We start from the raw sequence: 18455 nt of genomic DNA on the forward strand, positions 1-18455 counted from the left end.
GTGTCCAGTTGTGGCCCCTCAGTTCCAGCAGGACAGGGAACTGCTGGAGAGAGTCCAGCGCAGCCACCAAGATGCTGAAGGGAGTGGAGCATCTCCCGTGTGAGGAAAGGCTGAGGGAGCTGGGGCTCTGGAGCTGGACAAGAGGACACTGAGGGGGGACTCATTCCTGGGGATCAATGTGGAAAGGGGGAGTGTCAGGACGATGGAGCCAGGCTCTTCTGGGTGACAACCAGTGACAGGACAAGGGGCAATGGGTGCAAACTGGAACACAGGAGGTTCCACTGAAAGATGAGAAGCAACTTGTTGGGGGTGAGGGTGGCAGAGCCTGGCCCAGGCTGCCCAGGGGGTTGTGGAGTCTCCTTCTGTGCAGACATTCCAACCCGCCTGGACACCTTCCTGTGTAACCTCATCTGGGTGTTCCTGCTCCATGGGGGGATTGCACTGCATGAGCTTTCCAGGGCCCTTCAACCCCTCACATTCTAGGATTCTGTGATGCTGTGATCATGACTCAAGCATGACAATTTAGATGGCACATGTAAGAGAATCACAGCTGCTGATTCTCAGCACACTTCCTCCTCGGAGCAGGCACCAGGGTTTCCTGGAGACACAACCAAACACAAACCTCTTGGCAGCAGCCGTCCTCTTTGACCGGGGACGCACTGGCCCCTCTGCCCGGCTGCTTCTGCTGCAACATGCTGAGGAGGCAAGTTCTGTGCACATTTCACATCTTATTTTAATGTAAAATGTTTTGCCTGCTCCCAGGGGATGGGACTTTGGGGAGGTTAGCAGCAGCGTGTCCGTGGCTTGCTTGTGTGACCTGCAACGTGTCTGCTGGCTGCAGGGGGAGTTGGAGCCTGGAGCTCTGGGTTTGACCCTTGTTTCCGTGGCAATTGTTTCTGGAGCTCCTGCTGTCTGGGATTAAGATTAGTGAGACCAAATCTGAAGTTGCAAAAGACAAAGGGAGAAGAAACCATCAGTTTCAGGGTACAGCAGTCACTCTGTGGCTTTCCAGGGGTTTTTCAGCTGTCCAAGGGGACAGTTCAGTGCTGTTGTGGCACTGAAGTGGTGTTTGTACAAGAAACCCCAGTCTGCAGCTCTGTTATTCTCTATTTTTTTTTTTTTTTGTAATTAAGAAGTTTATATACTAAACTACTGTTGCTTAAGCCAGTATCACACATATAGCACCAGCTCAGACCTTTGAATTCCAGAAACTCCTTACCATTGCTTTTCTTGCAGAATCATAACTGTGTATATTCTCAAGCTTGATTCCTGTATTTGTCATTCACAATGCAGTGCAACCAATACTGTACAGACAGACAGAAGTATGTTAGGTTATTTACTCGGATTTCTCATTAGCAATGTTAGGAAAACATTTATTATCCAGCCTAATTATTTTTAAACTTCAGTATAAGTTTTTACAATACTGAAGTCACTGGAGACATTTATGGGCTGAAAGTGTTGTTTTTGACAACACGGATACAAACATACGGGTTTTGAGGAAGTTGTTTCTGAATCACTGAAAACAGAATTTCTTCCTGGTGTGTGTGATTTTAAACTATGATTATTTGCCAGCTTTACCGGTCTGGATATTCTCTTTGATGTGTCGTTTCTGATGCTGGCCAACATGTTTCGCAGTGTTTGCACTACCTAATAGAAATGTTCACTGCTGTTCCTTGAAAATGAACATTTCTGCAGGGTTGGCAGCCTTAGGAACCAGTGGCTTCCCCGCTTGTTTGCACAACAGGTGCAACATGGAAAGCTACTCCTCTTCCTCACCGTGTGGACGCCTCCACCAGCATCCTCCATGGGGAGAGGATACAGCCAGACAAAAGCAAAGGTCATTCCTCCTGCATCTGAAATCAGAATTTTCTCTGGGAAACCAGCCTCAAACCTGTTGGGTCTGGAGCTGTTCATGTGCTTACATATGCAGCTCTTGCTTCTGACATATGTTTTTAGAAAATCACAGTCGTTTTGGATTTGCAGAAGTATCAACAAAAAGGAAGGGACTGTCATCTTGCATTTTGCATCTTGACATGATCAGCTTTGTGTTGTCCCCTGCACATCCATACTGTGTAACACAAGTGAAACACTAGAAGATTTTACTGCTACGGAGAGGGCTGTCAAATGTGATTCTCCGAGCATTTGCAGGTCGACACAGACAGTGTCCTGCCCTCAGAAATGTCCAGAACATCTTGCAGCTGATCCAAAACCCCACCTGAAACTCTTGAGACCATCACTTGAGTCCCAGCCCTCTGCACTTTGGGGGTGAGGATGAGCTTTGCTCTCCAGGCAGCAGTGAGCAGAAGTACAGAGGAGCTGGTACCACAAGTCCATGGCGTGAACATCTGGTGCTTTGTCCATGTGTACGACCACATCCAGAGACTAAAAACACAAAACACCTCGACCCTCTGAGCCTTTTCTTTTCCAAGCCTTTTCCTGGCCTCATTTTGAGAGGCTTTCCAAAGGTCTGATGACTCCTCTGAGCACATCTATATATTCTGAGAGTGGCTGGAATAAGGAAGATGTCTCAGAGGATGCTCCTCAAAAGAAGAGGAAGCCTCTGGAATATGCCAGGGTGGAGGGCTGAAGACAGATCCTTTTGCAGGTGCTTTTCTTCCAGCACCAAAACCACCATGTGCAGGTGGTGGGGTGATGTTCTGCATATGCAATTAAGTGACACAGCAAATCAGGCCTGCAGTTGGCTTTCTTAGAACAGATGAGCTGAAACATCTGCAGACAGCATCCTCCTCAAGGGCAGGCACAGCCATAAAAACTCAGACTAGCAGAGCCAGTTAATTAAGGTGATTGCAAATATTAATTGTTTTTCTACCTTTGCCTTTGTAGACAGAGACTGAAACTGGCCAAGAAAAAGGAGAAAGCATTTACAATTACACAATTTTGTACTAGTTGAATTCATATCCTGCACAAGATCGCAGACTTATTTCTCTTTAAGGACTTTCTATTTTAAAATGTTCTGCATGCATTTGATATCTCTACTTTTACATTATTATAGGCATACGTGCCACCAGTTTGCAGTGGTGATAAAAATGTGAGGGAATTTATATCATTAATGATGTTAAAATTTTACATGTGGCAGACAGGCAATAAAAGGTCAGGAATTGGCTCCAGTTTTGGACATCTGATCCCATGGCAAAACATATGTTGAGATCATAGAATCGTGGAGTGGTTTGAGTTGAAGGGACGTTACCAGCTCCCCAGTCCCCTGCCATGACAGGGACATCTTCACCAGCTCAGGGTGCTCAGAGCCCCATCCAGCCTGGCCTGGGATGTCTCCAGGGATGGTTCATCCACCACCTCTCTGGCCAACCTGGGCCAGGCTCTCACCACCCTTATTGGGAGGAATTTCTTCCTCATGTCCAGCCTGAATCTCTTTCCTTTAATTTAAAATCATCACTCCTTGTCATATCAATGTACATCACTGGTAGTCCCCCAGTCTGAATGATTTTCCCCAAAAAAAGTACTCCCTGATGCTAGTTTTTCCTGTTGTTAACTGGTATTCTTAAGAATACGTGGTGTACTTGGTACACTTGTTATACTCAAGAACTGTAACCCCTGCTCTGCAAGGCGTCCCAGCTTGTCTGGGTTTCATTCAGTATGGGGAGACACAGCTCATGTTTCAGCCTGTTTTAAATAAATATTCAGGAGACAGGTCTGAGTGAAGCCATTTGCTGAACTCCTTAGATCATTGTGCTTAGAAACCTCCTGTTGAACAGATGTTATCAAGGAATTGCTAACAGGAGCACCCGGATTATTTAATTCATGACAGAAGCAATTAGGCAACGCTGACAAGTCATTATTGTGGATACACTGCAAAACATTCATTATTGGTTTTGGCAAGGAACATGCCGGAGGTTAAACTCATCAAATATTATACTTTCTGCTCATCCCAATTCCAGGTTGCCCACCCTTCACCCAGGGGCTTTTCTGCTGTGTCCCAAACTTTGCTCTGCTGCTTTTTGAGAAAACAAAACAAATCAAATCAAAATAAAATAAAGCAAAACAAAATGAAACAAACAAACAAAAACCACCACCAAAACAAAACAGACAACAAAAACCCACATGGAAAACCAACTGAATAATCCCCATCCTCATTATTCCAGGATGGCCAGAAGCCCCCAGGAGCAATTTTGGGGTGGGATGAAGGAGTTCAAACCTTCGTTCTGCAACTGGTCCAGCCCATCTCTTGGCATTACAGCCCTATGAGACAAAGAGACAAAAGTATAGCTGGGCACACTGCTGAAATTGCAGCTGAGTGCTGCATTTCACATTATTTTACTACACATTTTTTTTAGGAGAAATTGTTTACATCTTTGTTTTGTGTTGGTTGTTTAAGAGAGTGTCTATTCAACAGCCACGCAATTTTGTGCCTGATTTATAGCCTCTTTTCATGCAAAAGCTTTCATGATGATTTATTTCATTTGCATTAGAAATTAGGTTAGTGCACTGTAAGGCATAAAATAAAAATCAGCTAATAATTAATGGCACTTATATATATATTTAAATTTAAAAATATTAAATATGCATTAACATTGAATGTATTAAATTAAAAATAAAGTACTGCACAAATTTTTCCTTGGCTTGTTCACAGCTACAGGGGATAGTAATTTTGGAAAACAGGCCTTATGTTCAGCATTGTTTGATGTACATCACACTTACATCCATATTTCTTTAGATACCAGGAAATTACTCATGTGATCAATAATTTTGTTCAGCAGGTTACTCTGAGAACAACATAAATAAGTTCAATTCACCAGCTCATGGTATTCATTGATTCCCAAGCCACAGTCCTTCTCACGGTGACCTCAGTTATCACACTGTGGTTATGAAATGTGCTGCTCCAGGTGGAAGAGCGTTTATGTCAGCCAGATGGTTTCTGTGGCATCCTCCCTACAATGGGCAGGAAGATGTTATTAAGGGGTGAGAGGTTCATGATGAAGTATGATGAACCTCTGTGGGCTCTGGGGGCATCTGTGGCTCTCCTGAGGCTCACACGCGGTGTTTCACATGGCAGCAGCTGCCCTCAACTGTTGTGGTTCCTCACCCATGACATTGGTTTTGATCGCCGTGGTGAACTGATACCTGCACTGCCCTTTCCAAACATCCCATCCTGGTCTGCCCCAAGCTCTGTTCACTCACTGCTGAAACCAGTCACAGACATTGTTCTGAAATAACATCACCATCATTTCCATGAGCTGTGTGTCTGGGTTAAGATTGGCTTCCTGTGATGCTTGGAGAGCTGTGGGACCTGTCCCATCCCTGGAGACATCCCAGGCCAGGCTGGATGGAGCTCTGAGCAACCTGGGATGGTGAAGATGTCCCTGTCATGGCAGGGGGGGAACTGGGGGAGCTTTAAATATCCCTGCCATCCCAAAACATTCTGTAATTCTATGATTCTAATAAGAACTCTTCTTAAAATGCTGACACTCGTTTGTTCATTTTATTGGCCAGAATGTGGCATTTTACGCTCTTAGCTTCAATGACTCTTCAAGGTCACCTGTCTCAGAGCAGCTGAGTCTCACAGTTCACTGGTCTCCTTCCCTCTGGACGGTGTCTGGGGCTGCTGCAGGCATGGAATGTGCTGTGGGTAATTTGTACAAGTAGGAAAAAAGAGATACGAGATGATACAGGGCCAACTGTGGGATTTTTTTTTTTGTGCAGACATTTTTAACCATGCTTAAGCATGTGAAATATTTATAATAACTGTGCTAGGAGGTAAATAGTGATCACTGTACCACAACAGCAGCTGCATGTAATTTATACTGTTATGCAGTGAAATTCTGCAAGGTTTGGAAGATATTTTTGCAAGATCTGTGTTAAAATAACTCCAGTGAAAATGTCCTGTGTGGCCAGATTTACTGTGTGTTTCAGACAGTCCTTGAAACTGGCTTTGGTGTATTTTAACAGAGGTTCTGCACAGCAGGTTCAGTTCCTGGTGCTCAGGGGAGGTGGAAAGAATCTGCGACTGGGTTATAATGAGGAAGACGGAGTGACCATGACTCTGTGGGAAGGGCAGGGGTGGAAATTGTCAGGACACGTGGTTGCTGGCAAACTGTGCATCGGTGGTTATAAGAATTATTCCTTGGATACAAATTTCCAAAAGGCAAACAAAAATGAATGATTTATGCAACACATGAATTAACTCTGTGGTGCAATAGCTCATGTCGGACAGGGGCTGTTTTTCAGCTCTGAGGAACAACTCTGCCTTCTCAGCCCCGTCCTTCAATCAGCAGTATCCTGCAGTGATGCACAGAAAGTATTAATAAATTCTGTGTTCAGGTCTTAGATGTATTTTCTCTCTGCTGAATAAGCAGAGAAATGAGGATGGATTTGCATCTGTCAAGAACATTCAAGGTTGATGTGAGTTGAAGGCGCACGCTGATCACTCACGACCGTGAAGTGCCATCGCAGGAGCTTACCCTTTTTCTTCATAGGATTGAGGGAACAGCTCAAAGTAACGGCAAATTGATCAGCTACCCTTGATGTCACATTAATAAATGATCCTTCTCTGAATTTACTTGATAATTTCTTGATGTTTCTTTAACCCTGCAGGCCACTGACTTTGACTTGGTTTCCTAAAGTTGAAACAGTAGCTGTGACTCCAGAAAAGTCTGTTGGGAAATGGTCAGGTCTCACTGGCAGAATAACAAAGTTATTTCCTTGAAGCAAAATGTGCCTCCTCCCTCACCCTTTTTTTAAACTAAGAACTTTCGATAGTAACAAGAATAAACAAAGAGAATCCAGGAAATACAGTATCCATAAGTATTTGATGCATTTGAATAATTTTTCTCCCTTTGTGCAAAAGTTCCCTGCAAATAACCCTGCGTTGCTGTCAGTCTGCTTTTCGAGGGAAGTGAAGTTCTTCTGCTTCTACCAATTTTTCAGTTCCTTGAGTGTTTCAAACAGATTTGGTGGAATCTCGGTGCTCAAAGTTTTGGATTTCCTGCAAGTTTTGAGATAAACAGTACCCCTGTATTGCTGCAGTGTCACTGCTGATCTTCAGTGTGAAGTGAGGGTTATTTTATTTTATTTTATTTATCTTATCTTATTATTTTTCCATTCCATTTCACTCCTATTCTATTCCATTCCACTTCTATTCTATTCTATTCTATTCTATTCTATTCTATTCTATTCTATTCTATTCTATTCTATTCTATTCTATTCTATTCTATTCTATTCTATTCTATTCTATTCTATTCTATTCTATTCTATTCTATTCTATTCTATTCTATTCTATTCTATTCTATTCTATCCTATCCTATCCTATCCTATCCTATCCTATCCTGTCTTCTGACCAGCAGCACACAGAAGAACAGGTGCAGTTTGCAGTTATGCCGGGATGTCTCTGGGCTGGTGGAGAAGATCTGTGTTGCTGGGAGGGAGGGAAGGTCTCAGAGGCACCACGAGGAGCCGAAGGAACTGGGCTGCAAGGATGGGGAAGGTCACAGGAAACAGGAACAGGGATGATTTTGGCAAGGGGCTGTAAAACTACAGATTTTGGGAACTGCAGTCTGTTCAAAGACTGTTTTAATGTGGGTCCGTTGAATACAAGAGATTACAGCATGGTCTGTGATGGCCTGTGGCAAGCCCTTGTTTTGCCTCTCCTGAAGAGATTTCCAAAATAGGGATGTGAACATGCCAGTCAGCTGCATTGGGACCTGCAGAAACCTCTGTACCTCTTTGATGACACTTGTCAAGGGTAGGAGAGAGCCTGGGGCTGTCGTACAGAGACACCTTCATTGTTGTCCTACTAGATAAAATCGCAGAATCCCAGAATGCCAGGGACTGGAAGGGACCTCAAAAGATCATCGAGTGCAATCCCCCCATGGAGCAGGAACACCCAGATGAGGTTACACAGGAAGGTGTCCAGGCGGGTTGGAATGTCTGCAGAGAAGGAGACTCCACAACCCCCTGGGCAGCCTGGGCCAGGCTCTGCCACCCTCACCCCAAACAAGTTGCTTCTTCTTTTTCAGTGGAACCTCCTGTGTTCCAGTTTGCACCCATTTCCCCTTGTCCTGTCCCTGGTTGTCACCAGAAGAGCCTGGCTCCATCCTCCTGACACTCCCCCTTTCCACATTGATCCCCAGGAATGAGTCTCCCCTCAGTCTCCTCTTGTCCAGCTCCAGAGCCCCAGCTCCCTCAGCCTTTCCTCACACGGGAGATGCTCCACTCCCTTCAGCATCTTGGTGGCTGCGCTGGACTCTCTCCAGCAGTTCCCTGTCCTGCTGGAACTGAGGGGCCACAACTGGACACAAGATTCCAGGTGTGGCCTCCCCAGGGCAGAGCAGAGGGGCAGGAGAACCTCTCTGACCTACTGACCACCCCCTTCTAACCCACCCCAGGTCCCATTGGCTTCCTGGCCACAAGGGCCCAGTGCTGGCTCATGGTCACCCTGCTGTCCCCAGGACCCCCAGGTCCCTTTCCCCTACACTGCTCTCCAACAGGTCGTTCCCCAACTTACACTGGAACCTGGGGTTGTTCCTGCCCAGATTCAAGACTCTACACTTGTCCTTGTTATATTTCATCACATTTTTCCCTGCCCAGTTCTCCAGCCTGTCCAAGTCTCTGGATGGCAGCACAGCTTCCAGTGTCACCACTCCTCCCAGCTTGGTGTCATCAGCAAACTTGCTGACGGTGCACTCTGGGATCAGGATGACCCAGATTGCCTTCATCCCTCCCAGTTCTCCTCTTCCCACCTGCATCCAGCTCCCATCATCTCTGCTAGTCTCAGTCTTCAGACCCAAACTGTAGATCTGATCCAGCTGATCTCTCTTCTCCACTCCGTTTTCTTCTCTCAAGTGCTTGACATACTTTCTCTTGAACATCCCATTGGCACCTGAGATCAGAGTTTGCGATGTCTTCTTGGCAATTACTCCTGGCAATTACCTCTTGGCAATTACTCCCCACTCTCATGAGAGCAGCTACTGCAGCTTGTCCAGGGAGCTCTTATTCAATCAGCTTCCTTAATTGCCTAGCAGTATGCCTGCTGGCAACACCTGCATATTTAAGGTCATTAGCATATATGCTTCAGCATTTTATCTGGAGAATAGAGCATTTCACTTGCATTGGCCCTGAGCCGCAGGAGACGGCTCTGCCTGCAGAAAGCATTCTGACATGGGAGGAGCAACTGGTGTCAAGTACTTCTAGGGTATGAAGCTCTTGGAATCTTAAAACCTTCTTGGCTTCACCACTCAGCAGTTAATTATGACTGATAATAATAATTGATGAGTTCATAGCAGTAGATTGCAGGGTTTGCTTATTGCACACACTCAGCTCTTCTGAGGAAGGTTATTAAAAAATCGATGTGGCTTGGACCCCTAAATAAATGCTAGTTCTATTAAGGCCAAACAAAATCAAACTTAAAATTGTCATTAAATTAGAAGTCCGAGGTGTTTTGTAGCAGAAGTTAATTTCTGCAAATGATGGGTCAAAATCTTTGGGGAATCTCCCTGTGCTGACAGAGGATCAAGAGTGTTTTATCACCCTAATAATGTATATGAGCCTTCAAAGTGACACAAGGTGACAAAGGGTCGAGGGTGATGATAATCCCAGCCTCATAATGAGGAGGAAGATATTTATGGAGGATGACTCAATGTAGCGATGTCCCACACTCTCAGATGTTCACTTTTAGAGATGCACCCCAAGCCGATAGCAGCTTACTCAGCGTCTGACAGGATTGTGGGGTTTTCCAGACTGGTGACATGGAAACACTCAGAAGTCCCCCAGGTTCGGGTGTTGTCTCTGACAGGTGTCCTACAAGCTCCAGCCCTTCATGAGATACTTGAGACAGTCAATGTGACAGCAAAACTTCTCGTTAGCCTGATGAATCACCACTGGTTTCCAGATTTTCATATAGTCAGAGAATCATACAACCACAGAATGGTTTGGGTGGAAGAGCCCTCCCCAGCTCCCCAGCCCCCCTGCCATGACAGGGACATCTTCACCAGCTCAGGTTGCTCAGAGCCCCATCCAGCCTGGCCTGGGATGTCTCCAGGGATGGTTCATCTACCACCTCTCTGGCCAACCTGGGACAGGCTCTCACCAACCTTGATATTTAGAGCTCTTACCAGGAAGAGATTTAAATTTAGTGTTCAGATCCTGTTGGTACTTCATGGCTGCCAAAAGTTATGTTTATTTTAAAACCTTAATTGCACGGACAAATGTAAAGTAGTCCCTGGTACAGACAGACATAAGCCAGCTGCAGAACATCATTGCAGCCCATATGGCTGTAAAATTTGTTGCAGAGTATCCTCAGGCGCACTTCAGTCATTAAACTGTCATCTTTGGATTTTGTGTATTGATTGAGTAGGGTAGCTGAACTCTCTTCTCATTTCCCTTTAGAAATTTATTTTTACATCAGAACTTTTATTTATAGCAGTCTAAAAGCAGAGATCAAGAGAAAATGTGTATGACTTCTTTCTCGAATGAGTAACTGGATGTTTTTCTTCATCATTAAGCTACAGGATTTAGCTAAACTGTGTGACAAAAGGGTACCTCATATAGCATTGAGATCATAAAATGTCATTCAGGTTAAACTAAGACATAAAACAAACTTCATTTTCTGGATAATATGCAACCCTGAAGTTCTGCAGTAATTAAATCTCTCTCTGGCTTTTTACAAAAAACTAAATGGTGACTCTCGTTTCACTCAAACTCCAGATTGTGCCTGTCTAAATCGAGCTTCATTCTGTACCTGCCAGTTTCACATCCTCACAACATCCTTCCTCTCTTCTACATTTATACGCAGTCTCACTGAGCATATCTGAGCCCCCAGCTCATTCCCCTGGGCTTCAGCAGGCGGATGGGGAGGTGGTAGATGTGAGAAAACCATTAGGATTTCAGACTTCTTTCCACTGGGTAGGTGTAAAATAATACAAAGAGAAACCAAACACAAGCCTTGCTGTACTTGGCACGATCTCTTCTTCTGCTGCTCTCACACAGTGCATGTTCCTGCAGATGCTCTGCATGAGCATCACCACATCCACCGGGCTGTTTTTGAAGGGTGGTCACTGGGTGTGTCCATTTTTGCCTTTGTATTAAATGAAACAGGAAGAGCTTGAAATGAGGATTGCAATGATTACATATTTTGGAAGTACAACAAAGCCTTTGAGAATAAACCCAGGGCCTCAAGCTGTTTGAGTTTTCCATAATAGCTGCAAAAATGCCATTTATGTCCACAAGGCCACTAAGGGGACCAATACCAAATCCCAGCACCCCAGGCTGTTTGTGCTGCAGGAGCTCTGTGTGTCCCCAGCCCCCCCTGCTCACGCAGGGTCACAGGCAGATCACACAGGATCCCAGGGGTGCAATGGCTCACAGAAGGAGACTCCACACCCGCTCTGGGCAGCCTGGGCCAGGCTCTGGCACCTCCCAGCAAACAAGTGTCTGCTCATGTTCACATGGAGCCTCCTGTGTTTCAGTCTGTGCCCGGTGCCCCTCACCCTGGCCTTGGGCACCACTGAACAGAGTCTGCTCCATCCTGACACCACCCTGCCGTACTGATCATCGATCACATCCCTCTCAGCTTCTCTTCTCCGCTCAGCAGCCCCAGCTCTCTCAGTGTCTCCTCAGCACAAAGATGCTCCAGAGCCCTCAGCATCTCCGTGTCCCTCCCTGGACTCTCTGCAGTGGTTCCTTGTCCCTCTTGACCTGGGGAGCCCAGCACTGGCCCCAGTTCTGCAGATGGGGCCTCCCCAGGCAGAGCAGAGGGGGAGGAACAACCTCCCTGACCTGCTGCCCACACTCTTCCTCACGCAACCCAAGATGTCTGGGATGCCTGTTAGCCCTGAGTTAGAGGTTGTTATTACTTGTGGCATGTCAGGGATGCAAAGCATGGAAACTTCAAAACTCCTGGTACAGTGGATGGTCTGGATGGCCATGGCTGACACCGGCCTCAGTGGGGACAGGAGACCATCGACACTTGGCTTGATCACCATGACTGGTGTGACACCGAGGGTTTTGGTGTTCACAGGAGAGACCCGTCCCCTCATCCTCAGCCTGAAGACAGGGCTCACCTGCTGGAAGAGCGTTTGTCCAGCCAGGAGAGGACCACGGCTTTTCTCCTCCATCAAGCATTCCAAATCAAAGACGACATCGTCTCCTTCCTCCAGGGAACCAAAGGTTATCAGCACGGGGAGACTGCTGCCCGGCGGCTGCTGGAAAACCACATCCAGACCATCACGAGCATCGTCAAGAAGCTCAGCCAGGACATTGAGGTAACACAAGCCGAGGAGCGGTTCCCTGCCTTGGTGGTGCAGCTCTAGCCCATGGTCCATTTTTCTCGTATAGAGGAATTTGCAGTTCCTTGTGAAAACAGAGTGGAAGGGACCAGGGAAAGTAAAAAAAAATGAAAGTAAAATAAAATAAAAATCAGATGAATAAGTTTTGGTGGTGTTTTAATTTAAAGATTCAGATTCCATTTGCTTTCCACTTTGTTTGAGCACAGGAGATAAGAGTTTAGGGGAAATATGAAGCAAGTTGTCCTTTCATCTAAAGTATAACGTCAAAACTCAGGTTTGGGTTAACTTATGAGTTTTCCTGATGCATATATTCTACTACTTTACATAATTTCTGTATGTAAACATGATCAAATATTGCTGAAGCTCTTCACAAAGCACACTGCAGACCGGAATGGAGGTTCAGGTTCAAGTTTTACTTAAACTGACTGATCATTCTGTGCTGGAAATCCATGGGATGCTCTTTTTCTGGCTGAAGACCTTGCTGTTATTTGTCAGCTTTCTATGTGGAATTTACCAGCACTGTGTGGCTTTTCCTTTTGGACACAGGTGTAAAGTAGAAAAATGTCATGAAATAGACTTCTCCACAGATTTGTTTTGTCATTTGAAGCATTAAATGTCTTCCAAATGTCACTAAAATCACAATACATTTTGTTTTTCATGTACTTGGAGAAATACTAGATCTTCTTTTCTTAAGAAGTATGTAATCATGACTCACCTGATATCAATCTGAATGAAAACGAGGTTGTCAGTTTCATACTGATTTTATTTTCAAGATTTTGATACTATGGTGATAAGAAATGCTATAAAATTGTTTACTCATCCAGGTCCTCTAACCCTACCCGGATCAAGTATGTACAGGATGGTTTTGCTAGAAAAATGCCTATCAGCATCTAAATCTATTCTTTTCCCTTGACAGTAACTTAATCTTCTTTAGGTCCAAATCTCAGGTGCGTGTTTTCCTTGTGTATTTTTTTTGTGAAGATTTGGTAAGGGTAGAGCACCAACAGCACAGAAAATGAGACCTGACAGTCAAAGCCATAAAAGAATCAGTGGAGGTTTGGAGAATTGCTCCTGGCACACAGGAAATGAGATTGAGCAAAGTCAATTTCTCTGGATCTGAAAAGGGATCTGCCAGGAAATGTGACTCACATACTACAAATCATCCCCAAAGCAGCAGGAAAATCCTTCAAAAAAGAGCGCTTTGGGGAAGATGTTGGGATGCCATTGCCACCAGGAATGAAGCTGATCACAGAATCACAGAATCACAGAATCACAGAATGGACTGGGTTGGAAAAGACCTCAGAGATCATCAAGTCCAACCCTCGGTCCAACTCCAGTCCGTTTACTAGATCATGGCACTAAGTGCCATGTCCAATCTCAGTTTCAAAACCTCCAGGGCCGGTGAGTCCAGCACCTCCCTGGGCAGCCATTCCAATGCCTGACCACTCTCTGCAAAGAATTGCTTTCTAATCTCCAGCCTCAATTTCCCCTGGCAGAGTTGAAGCCCATGGCCCCTTGTCCTATTGCTGACTGCCTGGGAGAAGAGCCCAATCCCCCCCTGGCTAGAACTGCCCTTCAGGTAGTTCTAGAGAGTGATGATCCCTTTGCCAGAGCCAGAAAAACACCCGGCTGATGAAAAGTGATTTGTGCCAGGTGGAAAATGATCAGACCCTGGACAAAGACGTCATTCGCGATCCCAGAAGAGAATTGCAAATTGCAAGAGGAGAAGCATTGATAGTAAAAACCTAAGGGCAGAGGGGTGAAGTGTCTGGCGTCACCTCTAATGACACCCATGGGATGGCCACGTCTTGGTGGTCCCTTTCTGTGCCTGCGGCACCAGGCTTGCATTGCCAAATAAACTGCCCAAAATACACTCGAGTTCCGCAGTACATTCAACCCTTTGAGAACATTATTTTCTGATGCAGAACAAAAATAAGAATGCCTGGTATAGTCAGTATTTCAGTTATCAACACTGTGTTTGGAAGGGGCAAGATTATTCAGGAATAACTGCATAAATTACAGATTTGAATTTAACTCCAGTTATTACCACTTTCTCCACACACCTGTACCCCACTTTTGATGGATGCCGAAGTGTCTCCTTCGGTGCTCAGGGTTTTTGCATGTGCCACCACACCTTCCGTGCTTGTGACCAGTGGGAAATGTTTGTCCTGACTCTGTTTCAGGGACACAAAAAATTCCTGATATTTGTCCTTTTCTGCTCTATATTTTTTTTTTTTTTTAATTTTTAAAAATTCACTCAATGGGGAACATTTAAAAAAAAAAAAAGTCAATAAAAGCCACTGTATTTTTGTACAAAATCAATATCTGCATTGAAAAGGGGTAAAGGGGTTGCAAACTGGCTTAAGGAGAGAAGCCAGAGAGTGGTAGTCAATGGTGCGGAGTCCAGTTGGAGGCCAGTATCTAGTGGAGTGCCTCAAGGGTCAGTACTGGGGCCAATATTATTCAATATATTCATTAACGATTTGGACGAGGGAATAGAGTGACTGTCAGCAAGTTTGCTGATGACACCAAGCTGGGAGGTGTGGTGACACTGGAAGCTGTGCTGCCATCAGAGACCTGGACAGGCTGGAGAGTTGGGCGGGGAATAACCTGATGAAATTTAACAAGGGCAAGTGTAGAGTCCTGCATCTGGGCAGGAACAACCCCAGGTTCCAGTATAGGTTGGGAAATGACCTATTAGAGAGCAGTGTAGGGGAAAGGGACCTGGGGGTCCTGGGGACAGCAGGGTGACCATGAGCCAGCACTGGGCCCTTGTGGCCAGGAAGGCCAATGGTACCTGGGGTGGGTTAGAAGGGGGGTGGTTAGTAGATTGAGAGAGGTTCTCCTGCCCCTCTACTCCGCCCTGGTGAGACCACATCTGGAATATTGTGTCCAGTTCTGGGCCCCTCAGTTCCAGAAGGACAGGGAACTGCTGGAGAGGGTCCAGCGTAGGGCAACGAAGATGATTAAGGGAGTGGAGCACCTCCCTTATGAAGAAAGGCTGAGGGAGCTGGGGCTCTTTAGTTTGGAGAAGAGGAGACTAAGGGGGGACCTCATTAATGTTTATAAATATATAAAGGGTGAGTGCCATGAGGATGGAGCCAGGCTCTTCTCGGTGGCCAACAATGATAGGACAAGGGGTAATGGGATCAAGCTGGAACACAAGAGGTTCCGCTTAAATTTGAGAAGAAACTTCTTCTCAGTAAGGGTGACAGAGCACTGAACAGGCTGCCCAGGGGGGTTGTGGAGTCTCCTTCTCTGGAGACATTCAAAACCCGCCTGGACATGTTCCTGTGCGACCTCACCTGGGCGTTCCTGCTCCAGCAGGGGGATTGGACTAGATGATCTTTTGAGGTCCCTTCCAATCCCAAACATACTGTGAAACATACTGTGAAACTGTGAAAAGTTTTGACCAGGTGAAGGGCTGTGTAGTGCTGAATTACACTGAAATGTCATCACTTCTCCTTTCAGCTTGAGAAGCAAAATCAGGATATTTTTATAAATCACTCCCCCTCCTGCTCTGCATCTGTAAAAGGTCACGGTTGCTGCACAAGGGCTTCCTAAAGTTAATGCTTGTGACACACTCAGACACCATCGGGATGAGCCACTTCAGAGGAGCCTGCAGGGCAGTTGGTCCTCCCATCTTTAGATCAGACTTTTAATACTGATTAAAAAAAAAACTGTGTTATTTATTATGGGCTGCATTCTACTGCAGATGTTTAAGGGAGAGAACGGAACTAATTAACTAGTTTTTGCATTTCTGAAGTTTTCGTGTGCTAGACTTCTTCTTATATAGCACATTTTTAAAGGGGAAAAAAACGACGTATTATTTATGGAGATATAGATTTTTGAGAAAAATATACAGTTACTTTCTCCAGGAAAGAAAATCAAGCTTTTAGACTTGCTGCCATAAATGGTGCTTTGAACCTTATTTTGAAATGTAAAAAACAAACAAACAAGCAAACCAAACAGAAACAAACATGCAAACAAAACACAAAGCAGAATAAACAGAAGTGCATTAATAGCCTTTTGTTCACAGGTTTTGGAGAGGCAAATAAGAACAAGGGATGGTGCTGCAGTAGAAACTAATTTTGCGGTTCAAAGTCTGGACCATAAGTACATCCATGGTCTTGGAGACCTGCGTGGAAGAGTGACAAGGTAAGGGAGGCATCGCACGCTCATTTCCGTCCCTGCTACTCGATTTGTGCAGAGCAGATTCAGAGTGGGCATAAATGTACTTCACACTCATTTTATGATGCCATTTTAGTGCCAAATCTGTGCTGTCACACTCTCCATGTTAGAAAAATTATCAAGCTACAAAAAAAAAAAAAACAACTGTATTTTCCTGTCTAATTCTTTATCATCCATTTAACATTTTGGGGATATTTTTCTTCTCCCTTCTGGCTGGACTTCAGCTGAAGTTGTTATTTTCTCCTACTGAAACTCTACTGTTGTTTCAATAAAATCTTTACTTCCCCTCTTGGAAATAAGGTCTTTTTGAGCAAACTTGATTTCTTCCTTTGGTGAAATTGTAAATTTTCATTAACACAAGCAATTATGTGTACATAACATAGGTGGACTTCCATGGGGCAACTTGTAACACTAAATATTACAATTAAAAGACAGACAAAGTAAAACTCTGCTATGTAATATCAAGAGAGAACATGGATCAAGAACTGTCTGAAACAAAACAGCAGGAAAAGTAAACATTAAGGAAGAAATTTCCCTGAACGTGTATTTTTCTAATTTTTATTTTTTCCTCCAGAGACCAGTTATATGCTTTTTATATAAAACAATGCTATTGACACTTGTGGATAACACAAAAATTGGTCAAGTGAGGATAAGGTGGTAGTAAAAAATAACCAGGAATATTGACAAGGGGGGCTGGTTGAGAAGAAAAGTATATAGTTTATAAACACAAAAATAAACTGTTTCAGCACTGAGTGCCCCAAAAATTTTGGGGAATGCAGGTAAACAACTTACCATGAGCTCTTACAATAATTGAGCATCAGGAATGCCAGATGTATGGACTTGGACAAGAGAGGCAGAGGACCAGAAATTCAGCAGGTTATTTCAGCTCTATGTGTGGCACAGAGACTGATACCAGAATAATGTACCGCACCCAGAGTCCTCTTCCTGAAAATAAAAACTTGATATGGTGTAAAAAAGAGCCAGGAATGTGATGGTGGGATGAGGAACATTTCTGTCTGAGGGAAGTATACATCTATGTATAGTTCATGGAAAAAAATAAATCCAGAGATGTCTTCATTTACATGTATAACTACCAGTAGAGAAAGGAAAAGAAATCATAGGGTACCAAGGGACTCCTGCAGAGAGACCCAAGAATCCAGAGTGGGAAGCTGAAGCCAACACATTCAAAGCTGGCAGGAAAAAGATTGGCTGATTAGCACTGTAATGAGGTAGGAGGTGATCCCACAAGAACCTCCTGATGTTTTGAATTTGGGTTGGCAGACTGTGGAGATGATAAGGTTTATGCAACATTCAATGGGTGAAGTGTGTCGCTCCTCTTTTCCCAGTACTTTCCCAGGCGTGATGCTTCCCTTCACCAGCTGCATCGGGACTTGCTCCCATCTCCTGCGCTTGAGCATCTCCCGGGAGCAAAGGAGTGAAGAAACACTTGGGAAAAACAGGAAAGTGGGATAATTGTGGGGAAAAAAATGACCAGTCCAGTTCTACTCATGTAAAGAAAATAACAACCAGAATAAGAGTTTGAGTACACATGGAGGTCCACAACACTTTTTATGGGATCCCAGTTCCTCTTCCTTCCTTGCCCATTTTTTGGGTGTGCTGATTGGCCTTTCCTACAGGTAGAAGGGAGGATCCTGAAACATACACAACTACACACAAAAAACTATTGTAAGGACACCAGAGCCATCATCTTATGATGCTGGAAATTAATTCCTTAGACCCCATTTTTGTTTTTAAGGAGAGAAAGAAGGAAATGGCTTCACCGAACATCTTGTAGTGTAGAGCCAGAGCTGGCATTTTAGCAACATTTCAGCAGCAATGATATAATGCAGTTTTATGCGAACGATTGCCATTAAGCTAAAGCATAGTATAGTTTTATGTGATCCATGAATCATCAGCACTTTCTTGTTTTTCTTGCTGCTGACGTTCCCCTCGGGAAAAGCTGAGACTTAACAGCAAACCGGCCCCCGGCGTCGCGGCTGAGTGAGC

General features: G+C 44.7%; 1 protein-coding gene across 1 annotated transcript in view; it reads left to right on the forward strand.

Annotated features, from left to right (window-relative positions):
• Nucleotides 1-605: 605 nt before the first annotated feature.
• FAM81B (family with sequence similarity 81 member B) overlaps nt 606-18455 on the forward strand; it is a 35152-nt gene continuing 17302 nt past the window's right edge. Inside the window, exons 1-3 of the mRNA XM_065046552.1 lie at nt 606-703; nt 11990-12233; nt 16297-16415. Coding sequence (XP_064902624.1) covers nt 693-703; nt 11990-12233; nt 16297-16415 — 374 coding nt within the window. The 5' untranslated portion in view covers nt 606-692. The remainder of the gene's footprint in view (nt 704-11989; nt 12234-16296; nt 16416-18455) is intronic.

This window comes from Columba livia, chromosome Z, assembly GCF_036013475.1.
Source record: "Columba livia isolate bColLiv1 breed racing homer chromosome Z, bColLiv1.pat.W.v2, whole genome shotgun sequence".
Classification (NCBI taxonomy): Eukaryota; Metazoa; Chordata; class Aves; order Columbiformes; family Columbidae; genus Columba; species Columba livia.